Source organism: Mesoplodon bidens (assembly GCF_964165515.1).
Source record: "Mesoplodon bidens genome assembly, chromosome: 1".
NCBI lineage: Eukaryota > Metazoa > Chordata > Mammalia > Artiodactyla > Ziphiidae > Mesoplodon > Mesoplodon bidens.
The window spans coordinates 142200725-142217730 of record NC_138176.1 but is presented as its reverse complement, the minus strand read 5'-3'; the positions used below and the strand labels follow the sequence as shown (position 1 = coordinate 142217730).

Here is a 17006-nt window from a genome sequence, read left to right as displayed (position 1 = left end):
ATAGCTGAAAGCAGATAGCTTCAGTAATACAGCTTAATTCCAAATTGGCCCTGAGGAAGGGAAATCTTCCTGGTGGGCAGTACATGAAATAGTACACAGAGTCGTTGCTTGGCCAGAGGTACAACTGAATACCAAGCCATAGATGCCAGCTAATGGCTTGGCAGGCTGGGCAGGGAATTAGAAGGAACACTATTGGAAAACTGGTGACAAGCATGGAAATGGATTATGTGAACAGACTTCTCTAAATGAGCACAGAGTAGGAAGATACTCAGGTCCCATATAAATACTCACCAAAAGGATACTCAGCAGAGGAGTATCTTAATACTCCAGTGGACAAGATGACCCCTTCTTATGGCTATCACTCTCTTTCTCAGCCACCCTGTGCTTTCACAATGGCTCAGAGACAAAGTGGTCATCACAGCAGGGATGAAGATTACGTGTGTGTTCAACAATGTGGACTTGCACTCATCAAGGTTAGTCTGGCTATAGTCACTGTTGAGTGCCCAATCTACCAAACGTACAGACCAACACTGCACCTCCATTGGCACTATTCCTTGGAGGAAGGAAGGGAATCATCAGTGCCAGGTTGATTTCATTAGACCATTTCTATCATGGAAAAGGCAATACTTTGTTCTCACTTTAATACACACTTAGTAACAATGTAGATTTACTTTCTCTCCCTGTGACTTTCCTGTGAATACCATCATCCATGAACTTACAAAATGTCTTAATTACTACCATGGTATGCAACACAGCACTGATTCTGACCAAGAAGCTTATTTTTTATAATAAACAGCAGATAATGTATACTAATGGGCTTATGCTTATGGGAGTCACTGATCTTACCATGTATCCCATCACTGATAAAATGGTACAATGGACTTGTGAAGTGTTAGTGACTGTGACAGCTGGGTAACACCACCTTGCCAGGCTGCGGTAATGTCTTCTAAGATGTTGGACATCCTGTAAATAACCAACAGATATATAGTGCTATTTTCCCAGAAGTGAGATTTACAGGTCTGGGAATCAAGAGGTGGAGATTAGAGTGGCTTCTTCACAATTACCCCTAGCAACACACTAGAGAAGTATTTGTTTCCTGTCCCTATAACTTTGAGCTTTGCTGGTCTAGAAGTCTTAGACTTTCATTAGAGATCACAGCAATTGTTCCCTAAAACTGGAAGTTGAGAGTGCCACACTGCCATGGATAAAGGGTCTTTGTGATGTCCTCTTTTGGGGATAGGATTAGTTTTAAGAGAGAAAGTTGCATCATGTTAGGTGAAAGCCTATTTTTGCTACTGTCTTTATTTGAAATATAGGTACAGTTAGGAAAGATGTGCACGGATGTCAAGTTGACAAGGGGTGGATTACTGTGGCTTTCTAAATGTCAACTTAGCTAGGCTTGAACTACTTTTTCTAGAATTCCCTCCCCTCTATGGTTTCAGGTTAGGATTGGCCACAAGAGAGAATGCATGAGATAGGGATGGTGGACATGAACCAGCATCCATTTTACATTTGGAAGGTTGGTGTAGAACAGCAGCCCTGCACTGTAGCAGCTTGTGTATGCTGCTACTGATCTTCTGGCTTGATTGATAAGAAACAGCACCTGGGCCTGTAGCTATTTTAACTCCTACCAGTTCTTTTCCAGCTCTTTTGAGTCCTGAGCAAGATGAATGTGTAGTTCCACAGTGAAGGGCACCAGCTTTTCCCATAAGTCATCCATGTCATCTTAGTTAGAGACAGTGAGAAACAGGCACAGGTTCCAGTTTACATTCATGATCCGAGTGCACCCTTCTCAATTCCCATTGGCCCTGGCTCTCCCTTACTTCATGTTCAGTTTTCCTCCTTTACTGTGAACATATTTAGTACCAGATACAAAGGCAACAGGTTTGTAAAAACTTCTCTACTAGCTCTCACAGCTGCATTAGTTTTAATTCCCAAAATCAATCCTATATTCTATACTATTCACACTGCTTCTGCCTCTCTGATTATATCCTGACTGATATAATTAGTATAAAGAATATACAAAAAAATTCTACAAATGATTAAGACAAACAATTGAATAGAAAGATGGCAAAAGCAACAAATAAAAAGGTCAGGGCTTCCCTGGTGGCGCAGTGGTTGAGAGTCCGCCTGCTGATGCAGGGGACACGGGTTTGCGCCCTGGTCCGGGAAGATCCCACATGTCGCAGAGCGGCTGGGCTCTTGAGCCATGGCCACTGAGCCTGCGCATCCGGAGCCTGTGCTCCGCAATGGGAGAGGCCACAACAGTGAGAGGCCCGCATACAGCAAAAAAATAAATAAAAAAAGATAAAAGAATCCACCTGCCAACACAGGGTCATGGGTTCGAGCCCTGCTCCGGGAGGCTCCCACATGTCACAGAGCAACTAAGCCTGTGTGCCACAACTACTGAGCCTGCACTCTAGAGCCTGTGAGCCACAACTACTGAGCCCACGTGCCTCAACTACTGAAGCCTGCGTGCCTAGAGCCCATGCTCCACAACAAGAGAAGCCACCGCAATGAGAAGCCCATGCACTGCAATGAAGAGTAGCGCCCACTCGCCACAACTAGAGAAAGCCCACAAGCAGCAACGAAGACCCAATGCAGCCAAAAATAAAATAAATAAATTAAACAAAAAAATGATTAAAAAAAAGTCATATACACAAAAACCCCCAAAACATAAAAAGCTAACACAAGATGTTTGACCTGACCAGTAATCAGGGAAGCATAAATTAAAATATGAGCTATTATTTCATGCTCATTAAAGTAGCAAATATTACAATGCATGAAAACTCTTAAGAGTGAGTTTGTATGTGGAACAAGAGGAGGTTGTATACATTGCTGGTGAGAATGTAACCACTTTGGGGAATAACTTAGCAATACTGATAAAGCTGAAAATGAGCATTCCCTAAGACCTATAAATTATACACCTAAGACCATGTCTTTTATCCAAAGAATAATGATATCTATATATATTTGAGCTTGAGGAACAGTACACTTACCCTGAAGCTGATCATCCAGGAGTAAGAGGTGGTCTCCATTGCCAACTGTGATAAGTCACCCATAAGATAGTCCCAATTATCCTTGCCTTGAGGCACTCATGCCCTTGTAAAATGGGGAGACATGGTGTTTTGAAAAGAGGAGGGATATTATTAAACTAATTTAAAAAAATGATCATTCTCACTGTTGTGCTTAAAAAAGATTGTGTGTGACTGCGTTGGGGGGGTTCAGGGCAGGCTTGATGGTCATCAAGTGTAAAGGAAAGGAGACTGGCTAGAGAGTTTTTATAATAATCATAGCGAAAGTATGGTGGTTCAGATCAGGGAAGGAAAGATAAAGGATGTGAAAAATGGTCAATTATGAATATGTTTTTAAGAAAGATTCAATAGGATTTGCCAAACAATTAATTTGTTAAGTACCTATGTGTGTATGTCCACTGAAAGATACCTAGCATAAATCATTAAGCCAGAAAAATACATGCTTCATTAATTCTACTTTCAAATATTTATTATTCATAATCCCCTGTAATCTATTCCCACTGCTACTGCGTTGCTTTCAGGCACTATAATGACTATTTTCAACGACTTTTTCATGTTTTCAAATGCATTTTATTTCTTCGATTATGCTATATTTCAATGCACAGCAGAGTATTTAAATGACAAGCTGACTTTGAGACAATTCTGTGTTACAGTAACTGTGATGTTTACTCATCATTCCACTCTTTTGGGGTGGCTCTGCCAACAGGGGAGGGGTTCCATTCTATTCCAACCTGTGTGGCTGTAAACACCCATACAACAACACAGAAAGTGGTTCCGCCGGCTAGTAGAATATCACCATATTTGTCATGAAAATCTGGTGAGTGCTTTGAGGGGCTCTGTCTTGCCCTAATTTGCTGAATGCTTCGAATCCTGAGACTGCTTAGTGAATTTCTGACCAAGGGAAACATCATGGAGGTATGACAGAACTGCAGTTGATTGAAGCTGCTGGTCTATTTCCTTGCAAAGAAACCTGCAAAAACAAAAGATAGGCGATGACATCTGATCTACATTTAGTTCTTCCCACCTTGAAGGTTTCACCCACACCATGTCTTGCAGTGTGGCCAGGCAGGTAAGTTTTGATATCATGATGTCTGGAGTTGAGTCTTAGCTCTGTCACTGATTAGCTATGTGAACTTGCGCAGTTAGTTAACCCACTGATTAGAGAAATTTTCCATCTTGCTGAACTCCACATGACTTACTTCTACAATAAATTTTGTGTTATCTAGGAGCCTTAAGCCTATTACCTAAAGAACTGAAGCTATAGATTCTAATAACCATATGAAAGCACAAAAAAGGAAAATTCAATGGCAGACTGAGACAACAATGTCCAGCTGATAAAACGGCTAGAATTACAACACGCCCCACTAGTCCAATGACCTGCCTATGTCTACTATAAACTCTGCTTTCAGTCAGAATTACAAGGCATTCACAGGGTATGCCATATCTCCTCCTCTTCTTTTTGCTCCTTTTCTCCATTCCTTTTAACCTCCTCCCCATTTCTCATTTCTACCGGTACTTCTTGCCTTGCACTTTCCTACAGATAAAAGTCTACTTGCCTTTTAAATCCCAGTCTAAAATCCACCGTTTCTGTGAAGTCTTTTCGAAACCTCCCTAGGCTGAATAAGCCAACTCTTCTCTGAGCTTCTACACTTTTATAACCCTTCTTTCACACCACGTGACATAATGCATTCGCTTTATCATTTTTAAAAACAAATTTTTTAGAGTAGTTTTAGGTTCACAACAAAACTGAATGGAAAGCACAGTCTCCATATAATTCCTGACACCATACATGCATGCCTTCTCCATTCTGTACCAGAGTAGCACATTTGTTATATTTGTTACAATCAATGAACCTAATTACAGTCCTTTATCATATATGTCTTTGGCAAATATTTTCTTCCAGCCTGTGGCTTGTCTTGTCATTCTCTTGAGGAATTATCTTTACATTCTCCTCCAATAGTCTGCAAAATCTTCAAGATCAAAAGATGTAATTCTGCATACACAATAGCTGACACAAAAGCAAAGAAAGAACATTTTTGAGCTACTCTGAAATATAAGTGAATGTTGGTATCCTCATAAGAAGTTAAAACCAACCGAGAACAAGCCAAAAAAATCATGAAATCAGATGTACATGTCCATAATAGCCCTAATAATTCTTTTTTTTAAACAGATAATTATACTGAACAAGAGATATAGAAGCAGAAACACATGGAGGAGTTCTTTCTGTCAATGTCTCTTCTCAGTGCAAGCTGTCAAACAGTGCTCAGTCTCTAGCAATGACATATGTTAACTGTGGCCCAAATGCAGGCAACATGGATACAAAAGGGCCTGAGGTCAGTACTTGTAAACTTATAACTACTCACTGAGATTTGCTAACTCAAATGATTTTATTCCCAACTTAGAAAACAAGATCCTAAGGTTCTCTTTTATTTCCTACCAGATGGCAAAGTGGTACTTTTTGTGATTGTGACAAACAGGGCTAAAACAGAACCAAATGCATTTCCTCTAAGGTTCCAAACATTCAAAGTTGTTTCCTGTTAGTCATGAATCTCTTCACCAAAAAGCACTACAGGTTTAATTTGAATTGAATTCAGAGAGTTGGTTGAAAGTGAAATGGATCAGAGTATGACAGGTGCAGCCTTAATCCAATACAAAAGCACTTGTGCCACACATAGCTTTCAGTCTTTAGGAAGGCACAAAACCAGAGAATAATTTGTGATAATAGGGATCTCTTGTGGATCATCAACTCATGCCTGCTGCTTTATGACAAATTGGTTTCATTATTCCTATCCTTTCAATGTTAAGTTGAAGCTCAAATACTTTGTCTCTAGTGACAATGATCGCATCCCTTTGTAGATTAGTTCATCCTCTGGCTATTCCCATATCTGTGAACATTTTCTTTGCCATCTAGTCTGAATTTGCTTGTACCAATGTAGCCATTATTAAGAATTTTTTTTATTAGGAATGCCTTCTGTAGTACCTTTGATCTATTTTTGTTTATAAAACACATGTAAGAGCTAGGAACCCACTGATTAGAGAAATTTTCCATCTTGCTGAACTCCACATGACTTACTTCTACAATAAATTTTGTGTTATCTAGGAGCCTTAAGCCTATTACCCAAAGAACTGAAGCTATAGATTCTAATAACCATATGAAAGCATAAAAAGGTAAATTCAATAATATAATGCAGGTAAAGAAAATGCTTCTCAAAGAGATGCTTTCTGATGAAAACAGCCTATAAAGAGAAGGAAGAAGACAGATTTCTCTAAGTAATAAGAACAAAGCAGAGGTTCTCTCATGCCTGTGGCAATAAAAGAAAAGAAATATGTTCTGAATAAATATAAATAGTTAAAGAGAGTGAAGTATCCTATGAGGATGAAAAGGAAAGAATGATCGTCTCATCTACTTTATACAGCAATGCTGAAGCTCAGTTCAGGAAAAATAATTAATACCGGACCTCAATCTAATGGAGATAGGGAGGTATACAGATTTGAAGCTTCACTGGTAACAATAATAATTTTAAATCACTAAAGGCCATAAAAAGAAGTAAAGCATAATGCAGGAAGGAAACTAATATTTATTATATATGCTTGTTTGCCAAACATCATGCCAGAATTTTGCACATCTGCAAAAAGAATGTGAGATGGTGATTATCTCCATTTTACACACAAGAACAAATGACAGGACAAGATGTGAACTCAAGTCCTATGATTCTAAATCCGGTGCATTTTTCAACTATGTCATGTTTTCTTAAAGTATATTAAATTCCAAGCATTGGAAACAAACACACAAAGAAACAAAAAGCAATGTGGTTACCAGAGATGGGTCTTTAGTTGAAAATGTTTCACTTCAGTTTGCTATATATTATATTTATGGAGTGACTACTGGCATGGCAGGGCCTGGTCTGGGTGCTATTGGTACCACCCCTACTCTTATGGTAGCTCATGGTAGAGGGAGGGGATGGACAGAGCACTGTTATAAGGGAGGAGACAAGGCTACAGAAGAGCACAGGGTGCCCTTAATCCACAGAGGAGAGGTACATTTCAACCTGGGGTTCTAGGAATGGTTTTAGAGGAAATGACACCTAGGTTAGATCTTGAAGGATGATTAAGAAACATAAAACACGAAACTGGTGGGAAAAAAAACGTAGACCAAGTAGCACAAGCAAAAGCACAGACAGCTGAAATAGTATGGGGGCAGGGCAGCCTGATGAGCTCAGTAACACTAAGTAATAAGTGCTGAAGCAGCAAGTGCCCACAGATGAACCTGGAGGGATGAGAAAAGGACAGCAGCGGACACTGAGGACTTCATATGCCTTGCTGTGGCATCTGGATTCAATTCTGTAAGTCAGTGTTTCCTGTTGTTGAGAAAACCGTGCTCAAGCTCAAAGCCTTTTATGTGAGTTAACAAGGAGAATTCTTAATTCTGTGGTTCTTCCCTTCATAATAATATAAAGAAATACAAGAAAATAATATTCAACTATTCTTTGTTGAATAGTTTGATTCATTTTTAATTTGAAAATTTGTTTTGGTTTCATAGTTGTGTTAAGCTTTAAGCATAAAGAGGATGAATTTGATTTTATGTTTACACATATATAAGTGATTTTATAATCAAATGATTTAAGATGGTACAAGTTGAGATGAAATAATTTGTTTCCTCTTTAAAATGATGCCATATGTATACTCAGAGAAAACCATAATTCAAAAAGACACATGCACCCCAATGTTCATTGCAGCACTATTTACAATTGCCAGGACATGGAAGCAACCTAAATGCCCATTAACAGATGAATAGATAAAGAAGATGTGGCACATATATACAATGAAATATTACTCAGCCATAAAAAGGAACGAAATTGAATCATTTGTAGAGACGTGGATGGATCTAGAGACTGTCATACAGAGTGAAGTAAGTCAGAAAGAGAAAAACAAATATCATATATTAATGCATATATGTGGAACCTAGAAAAATGGTACAGATGAACCGGTTTGCAGGGCAGAAATAGAGACACAGATGTAGAGAACAAATGTATGGACACCAAGAGGGGAAAGCCGCGGGGTGGTGGTGGGATGAACTGGGCGATTGGGATTGACATGTATACACTGATGTATATAAAATGAATAACTAGTAAGAACCTGCTGTATAAAAAAATAAATAAAATAAAATTCAAAAAAAACAAAGATGCCATATGTAATCCACATTTGAGAAACATTCTTATAGGTGAGGAGAAACTACTGATTGGTTTAATCAGGAAAAGGCTGAGGTGGGAAAAAATCTGGAGGAAAAGGCACTTTACAAGATAGGTTAGGTGGAGAAATGGTAAGAAAATAGCAAAAGTGACAGAAAAGTTAAGAGGTTAGTTAAGTGTTTATTTCAATGGTTTATTAAAAAGATGATGAGGATCTGAATTAAGTACTGGTAACAGACAGAGAGGAGACAGAATTGAGAAATATTAGGAAAAGAAAATCATACTGATTTGGAAAATAAGTTACTCTAAGTAACTTATGTATTCTATTCACTTAGCCTCTGCATTAAGATTATGACCGGGCTGGCGCAGTGGTTGAGAGTAGGCCTGACGATGCAGGGGACACGGGTTCGTGCCCCAGTCCGGGAGGATCCCACGTACCGCAGAGCGGCTGGGCCCGTGAGCCATGGCCACTGAGCCTGCGCGTCCGGAGCCTGTGCTCCACAGCGGGGGAGGCCACAACAGTGAGAGGCCCGCGTACTGCAAAAAAAAAAAAAAAAAAAAAATCATGACCAAAACTCTGTCTCAATTTCTGTTAAAAATCAGCAGACACTGACACTGTAGCTTTTAGCTGATCCCAGGGAATTAGAGTTTGGGTGATTTAGATACAGAATGCAGAAAGGTCAAAGGAGACATAATTGAGGTGTGCTAGGAATGACAGGTCTAGATATGTGAGTAGAAAAAAGAGGAGGAATCCTAAAAAGATTTACTGTATGGTCCTAAGGGGGGAAATAAAAAAAATTTCATCCAGTCTAAGTATAGCCTAACATGGATCAATAAATGACCTGCTTAGCTATGATATAAGGCTTTCTATCTAATTTCAGGAAGAAAATTGGAAACTGTGTCCTACTTCTCAAATGTGTCCAGATAGTACCGTTAAGTATCTCACAGGGAGATAATGCTCAAGAAGCAATCAATACCGAGGTTTCCCAACCTGGACACTATTGATATTGTGGTCCAAGTAATTCTTTGTTGTGGGTGGATGTCCTGTGCATTGCAGGGGGTTTAGTAGCATCCCTTCCTCTATACACTACATACCAGTAGTACTTCTTTCTCTTTAGTTGTGACACCAAAAATCTATCTCCAGACATTGCCAAATGTCACTTGTGGAGTAAAATCATTCCCTGTTGTGTACAGAGAATTCCACTGTCATATACAGAGTAAAGTGTCTCATCACTTCTCCCACAATCTTCTAAATGGCATTGTTCTATTCAATACAGAAGGCTTACATTCTAAGAAAATACATTCCCTACTATGGGATGCATGAAGGTTGCCCAACAATATATTTTTTCCTGAACTAATCTCAATTTTTCAAACTTTTTGTGCAGTATAACTTAGATGAATCACTTTATCTAGGCATCTGCTTCCTCATCCATAAAATTAAAAAGTGGAACTAATTTCGCTTTTCCCAAACCTGCCTGATCCTAAGAGTTATTTGGACTCTTTGTTACAAAATGTAGATTCCTGGGCTCCATGTCAAACGTATTGTAACAGAGTATCCAGGGGAGTAGCCTGAGAATCTATATTTTTTTAAACAAGTTCTCAGGAGAGTCTTGTCATCAGACAAGTTTATGGAACATTGAATCAGATAACCTCTAAGGTCCTATCCAGCTCTAATACTCTAGACCTTTCAAAGAGAAAAATATTTTAGGAAGACCATTTATTCTTTTAGGCCACTGAAAGAGTAGAGTAGTAATTGAATTCACCATCATGGTAATTTAGAAAGCAGTACCCGAGTAACCTGAAAGAGTTATAGGGACCCCCTGGGAATAAGTTAGTCAACAGAAACATTTGGCGGCATTTAAAAACATTAAAAGCACTAGTAACACTGGTGTTCTGCTGTATAACGAATGATACACTTTCAAAGCTAAGGCTCCTAGACTCCATTACTCAACTGTAACACCTTTATTTCCACCTTTTATTTCTACTCTTCTTTGACAGCTTCAGAACATCAACAGAAAACAAGAAACAGTAAAAAGGCAATCTTCTTGAAATGAAATGCACCTAACCTGCAGTGTCTTCTGTTCATTTATGTATTTCTCAGAAAAGTAGGTTGCTCAAGGAGGGATTAAGTGTCTCCCATCAGGGTTACTTAAGCCTTTAGCCTTTTTGTAACAGGAAATCTGGGAATGCTGCACAAGAAATGCTGATGGTGGAAATGCTGGAAAATGGTTCTGTTTCAGATGTGATGGTATCATCTCCTGAGTCACTGAATCAATGGATGGTACAGCCATTTGATTAAGGTTGTAGATTATGTCACTTTATTAAGCCTAAAAAGTGACATAACGGATGTTACCTCAACAAATAAACAGGCAGATTACAGTGGTGGATTACTATGCCAGGAAGGAGAAATGACAGAGTGGACAACTCGCGAGTCGATGTCCACAAATGGCAAATGTTGCTTGAAGAGTGAAGGGATATAAGGTATGTACTCTCCCTCAGGTGCTTCTTCCCATGGACACCATGAACAGACTGTTTCTATCCTATATATAATGCTGAAGGTATTCAATAATGCCCATCCTGGGAATAACCACAGTGTTCATTCAGGCAATTCCTTTTATGAACCTAATTACATTAATGTGGTTCATTCATGAACCCCATTATATTTTTTTAGTCACAAAGTGCTCTCAACTATACTCATTTTTTCCCTTTCTGACAGCTATGTGTAAGAGAACAAAACAATAACAGAGACATTGGGAGCTTTTCTCCATGCCACACTGCACATCAGAGGCATCACTGTTCTCTATTAAACTTTATTTTGTTCTCTATTAAACTTTAGTAGGCCCAGCAAATTTCCTTAGAGCCCATGTTATTTTTACAGGCCATTTCAAATATTGGAAACTACAAGCACTGAATAACAAAGCCTTGTTATTTCAAGCAATGTATTAAGTGTTAGAAAGTAGGCTGCTGTGCTTACTCCCAAAAGATTTTATATTAACTACATTCCATGGCTTGTAGGTTGTGATATAGTCATGTCCAGCTAGAAGAGTCTATTTCAGTGGATCTGGCAAATCAAAACATCTGGATAAATGCATAGCATTTCTCCAACTTAATCTTGGAAAAGAAAGAGATTGTGGTTATAATAAATTCTAGAAACTTTGAAAATTTTATCCAGAAATGATATGGAGCCATTGAAAGACATTAGGAACGTGAGTTATGGGGTCAAATTTGCAGCTTAGACATTACTCTGGGGTGGGGAAGAGTTTGCAGGGGAATAATGCAGATGTTAGTGAGTAATAGTAAGCACTTGTACAGTTCACCCAGTCAAGATCTTAAAATGTGCCAGTCCCTTATTTCTGCAGTCATTATATTTCTGCATCTGATCCTTTGTTTTGCAGAGCCAGACCACAATTCTTTTGCACACGCACACAAAGGTAAGAGCCTCTGAGGATCCACCTCAGGCCACTGGAACTCTCAGAACTTGACATACAAACTGGAATGTGAGAATTTATTTTATTAACTTTAAAAAAAGAATATTCCATTCCAGTGACTGGAATACATAATTTATGTTTTAGCTTAACTGGCTTGACACTGATTCCAAATCGTGAAGTAACCTTCTATCAGTATTTCCCCAAACACGTGCCTATTTCAGTAGTTCTGTTGGATGCTAGTGGGTATTATTTATAAAAAGGGCTTCTGTGTCATGTAAGTTTGAGAAATATGCAGGTAACAAAGTCAAATTCTTTTTTTTTTTGCGGTTCGCGGGCCTCTCACTGTTGTGGCCTCTCCCGTTGCGGAGCACAGGCTCCGGACGTGCAGGCTCAGCGGCCATGGCTCACGGGGCCAGCCGCTGCACGGCACGTGGGATCCTCCCGGACCGGGGCACAAACCCGTGTCCCCTGAATCGGCAGGCGGACTCTCAACCACTGCGCCACCAGGGAAGCCCCGCGTCAAATTCTTTTATACTGAAGTATTTCACAAACCTCTATGGTGCTAATGCATACAGCAATTCTCTGAGAGAATACCATGTGATGCTTTCCAAACTTAGCTGAGCATGCCATACTTTTTTCTCTCTGGAGCATATCTCCATATTAGTGTTTTCCAGGACACACTTTGGGGAATACCAAAAGATGTCTCTGTGTTTTCAAGGCTGTTACACCATTGTACTCATTTTAAATTGTTTAATAGTTCCAGGAGGCATTTCACAAACTAAATCACTTCCTTGTGGGGAATTGTAACATATGACTCAGGGAGTACAGAGTGTGTGGTAAGCCTAGGGTATCATAACAATACCCACAGCAATTAACTCCTGCCTTCGTTATGTGAGTCTAACTTTTGCAGTTTTAGTATTTGTGCAGATGTTTTTCTCCTCTCCACATCTACCTTTATTCATTAAACACTCTATGAACAGAAAGACTGTATGATTCTTCAGTGGCCAGTAGAGTTGCATCAGTGACCCCTCATTGCATAATTTGAAACTTTCATTTAAACCTTCAAATGAAAATTTACAAGCCATTCTTGTCTTTAAGTATGTCACTGATATAGTCATATAAAGTAAAGAAAAAAATAAAATATTTAACTTTTAGGTATCAAAGACATTTTAATTTTGAAAGACACATTTTCCAAGTGTTTCTATTTTTCATGAAAATTGTTTTCAGTTGCTAAGCAGAAATTAGGCTAGTAGGGGTCTACTCCAGAAGTTAATTCTGATCAAATCCACATTGGATTGGAATATTTAGTGCTGCAAAATAATACTTTCCCTGTTGTTTCCGAAAACTCCAGATTTTTAAATTTCCTACTTGGACTGTCTCTGCCCTTCTAAACTCTGTTCAAAATATATCTGTAAATAAAATATTTATGAGTAAGGCTTTTGTTATTGCCATCACGTGGGCAACTTATGGAGCATTTGCAGGGAAATTCCACTTGATGAGAAGAGCACTTCACAGCCCTGAAGTACTAACTGTGATCACTTTGCAAGTTGTTTTTACCAGGCCAGTTCTGTCTTTCAGTATAATTTATTTTTTTCTTTTCGCTTTCATAAAATTTTGGAAACTTCTTGAAAACTCTTAACAAGATGTTGGCATTCTACTTTTTGTTTTCTTTTCCATTTAGAATTCATTATTTGGAAGTGAGAAAGACTGGCCAGAGGGGCTGACTTTAGTAAACTGATTTTTTTCTTTGTAGATCCTCAGAAGAAACAGTGAGACAGCATGCACTTTGCCAAACCTTGGGGCAGGGTACCTGCTTTACTGAACTGATATTTCATTTTAGTTTTTCTTTTAAATTCCTGAGGGAAAAAGGCTAAAGAAGAAAGCAAGCCTGAAGGAGGTTACCCATCTAAACACATACAACAGAAATTCAGAACAGATTCTTGTTCTGAAGTCTTAAGATTTCCAATTAGAATTCTGGTTTCAAAGAGGTTACTTTCAGTTTCTTTAATCTAATGGAGTCTATAACTTCATAAACTAAAAGGGTATGCTTAAACTAAATTGGCATAATTTAACCATTTGAACATTTGTTAAGGGAGAAGTGAGATTTACATGCAAATAGGCCATAATTTTGATTACATATACAATTTATGCAGCTTAGAACGATAGCTGATGGTGGATCTGTGGGCCTCTTATATAGATAATGTATTTTATCACATTAATAGAATTGTAGATTGAACATCATATTATAATCATCATAAAAATGTGTTAACTTTACTAAGAAATAATAGCAGATAAGCCTGAGAGACTTCTTTGAGAACAAATGTAGACAATTTATAAGACTGGGTAGACACAAAATAATGAGTTAAGATTGTTAGAATCTAATTGTGTTTTGAATTAATAATATCCAAAGTGAAGCAATTTCCTGCTTTTACTTCATAGTTCATGATTTTGCAGTTTCACCTATAACTTTATAATTTATATTAAAGAGCCAGAGAGAATAACTAAGAAAATCTTGGAATTAATACTGGGAAAATAAATCATAGCCATGCTTCAGAAGCACATGCTCCCTCCAGGACTGGATTTAAGCTAAATTGTGAAAATGTTTCCTTTAAGTATGCCTTATAACCAATGTCACATATTATGTAAGAACCTACAAATGGTATTTGCCAAAATATTGAGAAAGTCCAAAAATATTGATACAACATACACCCAGCAGCTAGATGATTCTGGGGATTCCCTACATAAAACATTCATTTATTTAACTGGAGAAAATAGTTCCAGAAGAACAACAACAAAAATACCTTAAGCCAAAAGAGCAAGTTATATTATGTGAACTGTACACAATGTGAGAATGTGTAGAAGGACACTATTCCATGGAAAATGGGATCTAGTTCAAACAATAATTAATGAACCCTGGAAAATTCCTGAGTTTCCATTTTTTATTCTTGCACCCCATCCAGTTTCCACCTCATCATTCAACATAAATAGATATTACAAAGAGAAATAATGGCCCCTCTGTCCCTAAAATGGACACATTAGGTCACTTTTCTTGAATTTTCCACTATAACAATACCAATGACGCACTCTTCCTCTGGATACCTTCTCTTCAATTAGCTTCTACAATATTCCCTTAGTTTTCTTTCTATTTCTATTTCTGTGGCTATTTCTTCGTTACAAACTCATCTTTCTGTAACAGGTCCTTAGTAAAGGAGTTCTTCAAGGCTAGGACATAGGTTTTATTTTCACTTTATATGCTCTCTCTCTCTCTCTCTCTTGGTATTCCTAGGCACCCTAATAAATGTTATCATCAAAGGGCAATTAGATGACTCCCAAATTACATCTCCACATATGAACCCGCTTCTTAGATCCAGGGCAATACATTAAACTGCCTTCTTAACATCTCTCCCAAGATAATTCAAATTCCAAAATAATTCAAACATAATTCAAAGATAATTTGATGTCTAAAAAATCAATAGGCATAAGTGTACAAACATGCCCTTCCACTCTCAAACTTGGTCTTTACCAATGTTCCCCAAACCACTACACATCACTTCCACACATGTAGCTGAGAAAGTTAAACTCAGAAATCCTTCGTGATACTTTCAACTCCCTTGAAACATTTAATATACCCATTGGCTTCTTTTATTTATTTACTTTACTTTTTATTTTATTTTTAACATCTTAATTGGAGTATAATTGCTTTACAATGGTGTGTTACTGTCTGCTGTATAACAAAGCGAATCAGCTATACATATACATATATCCCCATATCTCCTCCCTCTTGCGTCTCCCTCCCACCCTCCCTACCCCACCCCTCTAGGTGGATACAAAGCACCGAGCTGATCTCCCTGGGCTATGCAGCTGCTTCCGATCGCCCTGGGCTATGCAGCTGCTTCCCACTAGCTATCTATTTTATATTTGGTACTGTAAGTCCATGCCACTCCTGCACTTCGTCCCAGCTTACCCTTCCCTCTCCCCGTGTCCTCAAGTCCATTCTCTACGTCTGCGTCTTTATTCCTGTCCTGCCCCTAGGTTATTCAGAACCTTTTTTTTTTTAATTCCATATATATGTGTTAGCATATGGTATTTGTTTTTCTCTTTCTGACTTCACTCTGTATGACAGTCTCTAGGTCCATCCACCTCATTACAAATAACTCAATTTCTTTTCTTTTTATGGCTGAGAACTATTCCATTGTATATATGTGCTACATCTTCTTTACCTATTCATCTGTCGATGGACACTTAGGTTGCTTCAATGTCCTGGCTATTGTAAATAGAGCTGCAACGAACAATGTGGTACATGACTCCTTTTGAATTATGGTTTTCTCTGGGTATATGACCAGTAGTGGGATGGCTGGGTCGTATGGTAGTTCTATTTTTAATTTTTTAAGGAACCTCCATACTGTTCTCCATAGTGGCTGTATCAATTGACATTCCCACCAACAGTGCAAGAGGGCTCCCTTTTATCTACACGCTCAGCAGCATTTATTGTTTGTAGACTTTTTGAGGATGGCAATTCTTACAGGTGTGAGGTGATACCTCATTGTAGTTTTGATTTGCATTTCTCTAATGATTAGTGATGTTGAGCATCCTTTCATGTGTTTGTTGGCAATCTGTATTATCTACTTTGGAGAAATGCCTATTTAGGTCTGCTGCCCATTCTTGGATTGGTTTGTTTTTTTGATATTGAGCTGCATGAGCTGCTTATAAATTTTGGAGACTAATCCTTTGTCAGTTGCTTCATTTGCAAATATTTTCTCCCATTCTGAGGGTTGTCTTTTCGTCTTGTTTATGGTTTCCTTTGCTGTGCAAAAGTTTTTGAGTTTCATTAGGTCCCCTTTGTTTATTTTTGTTTTTATTTCCATTTCTCTTGGAGGTGGGTCAAAAAGAATCTTCCTGTGATTTATATCATACAGTGTTCTGCCTATGCTTTCCTCTAAGAGTTTTGTAGTGTCTGGCCTTACATTTAGGTCTTTAATCCATTTTGAGTTTATTTTTGTGTATGGTGTTAGGGAGTGTTCTAATTTCATTCTTTTATATGTAGCTGCCCAGTTTTCCCAGCACCACTTATTGAAGAGGCTGTCTTTTCTCCATTGTATACTCTTGCCTTCTTAATCAAAAATAAAGGGACCATATGTGCACGGGTTTAGCTCTGGGCTTTCTATCCTGTTCTAAAGATCTATATTTGGTTTTGTGCCAGTACCATACTGTCTTGATTACTGTAGCTTTGTAGTATAGTCTGGAGTCCAGGAGCCTGATTCCTCCAGCTCCGTTTTTCTTTCTCAAGATTGCTTTGGCTATTCGGGGTCTTTTGTGTTTCCATAAAAATTGTGAAATTTTTTGTTCTAGTTCTG

General features: G+C 38.3%; 1 protein-coding gene across 1 annotated transcript in view; it reads right to left on the bottom strand.

Annotated features, from left to right (window-relative positions):
• Positions 1–3626: 3626 nt before the first annotated feature.
• COX7B2 (cytochrome c oxidase subunit 7B2) overlaps positions 3627–17006 on the bottom strand; it is a 168701-nt gene continuing 155321 nt past the window's right edge. Inside the window, exon 3 of the mRNA XM_081249170.1 lies at positions 3627–4005. Coding sequence (XP_081105296.1) covers positions 3701–3946 — 246 coding nt within the window. The 5' untranslated portion in view covers positions 3947–4005 and the 3' untranslated portion in view covers positions 3627–3700. The remainder of the gene's footprint in view (positions 4006–17006) is intronic.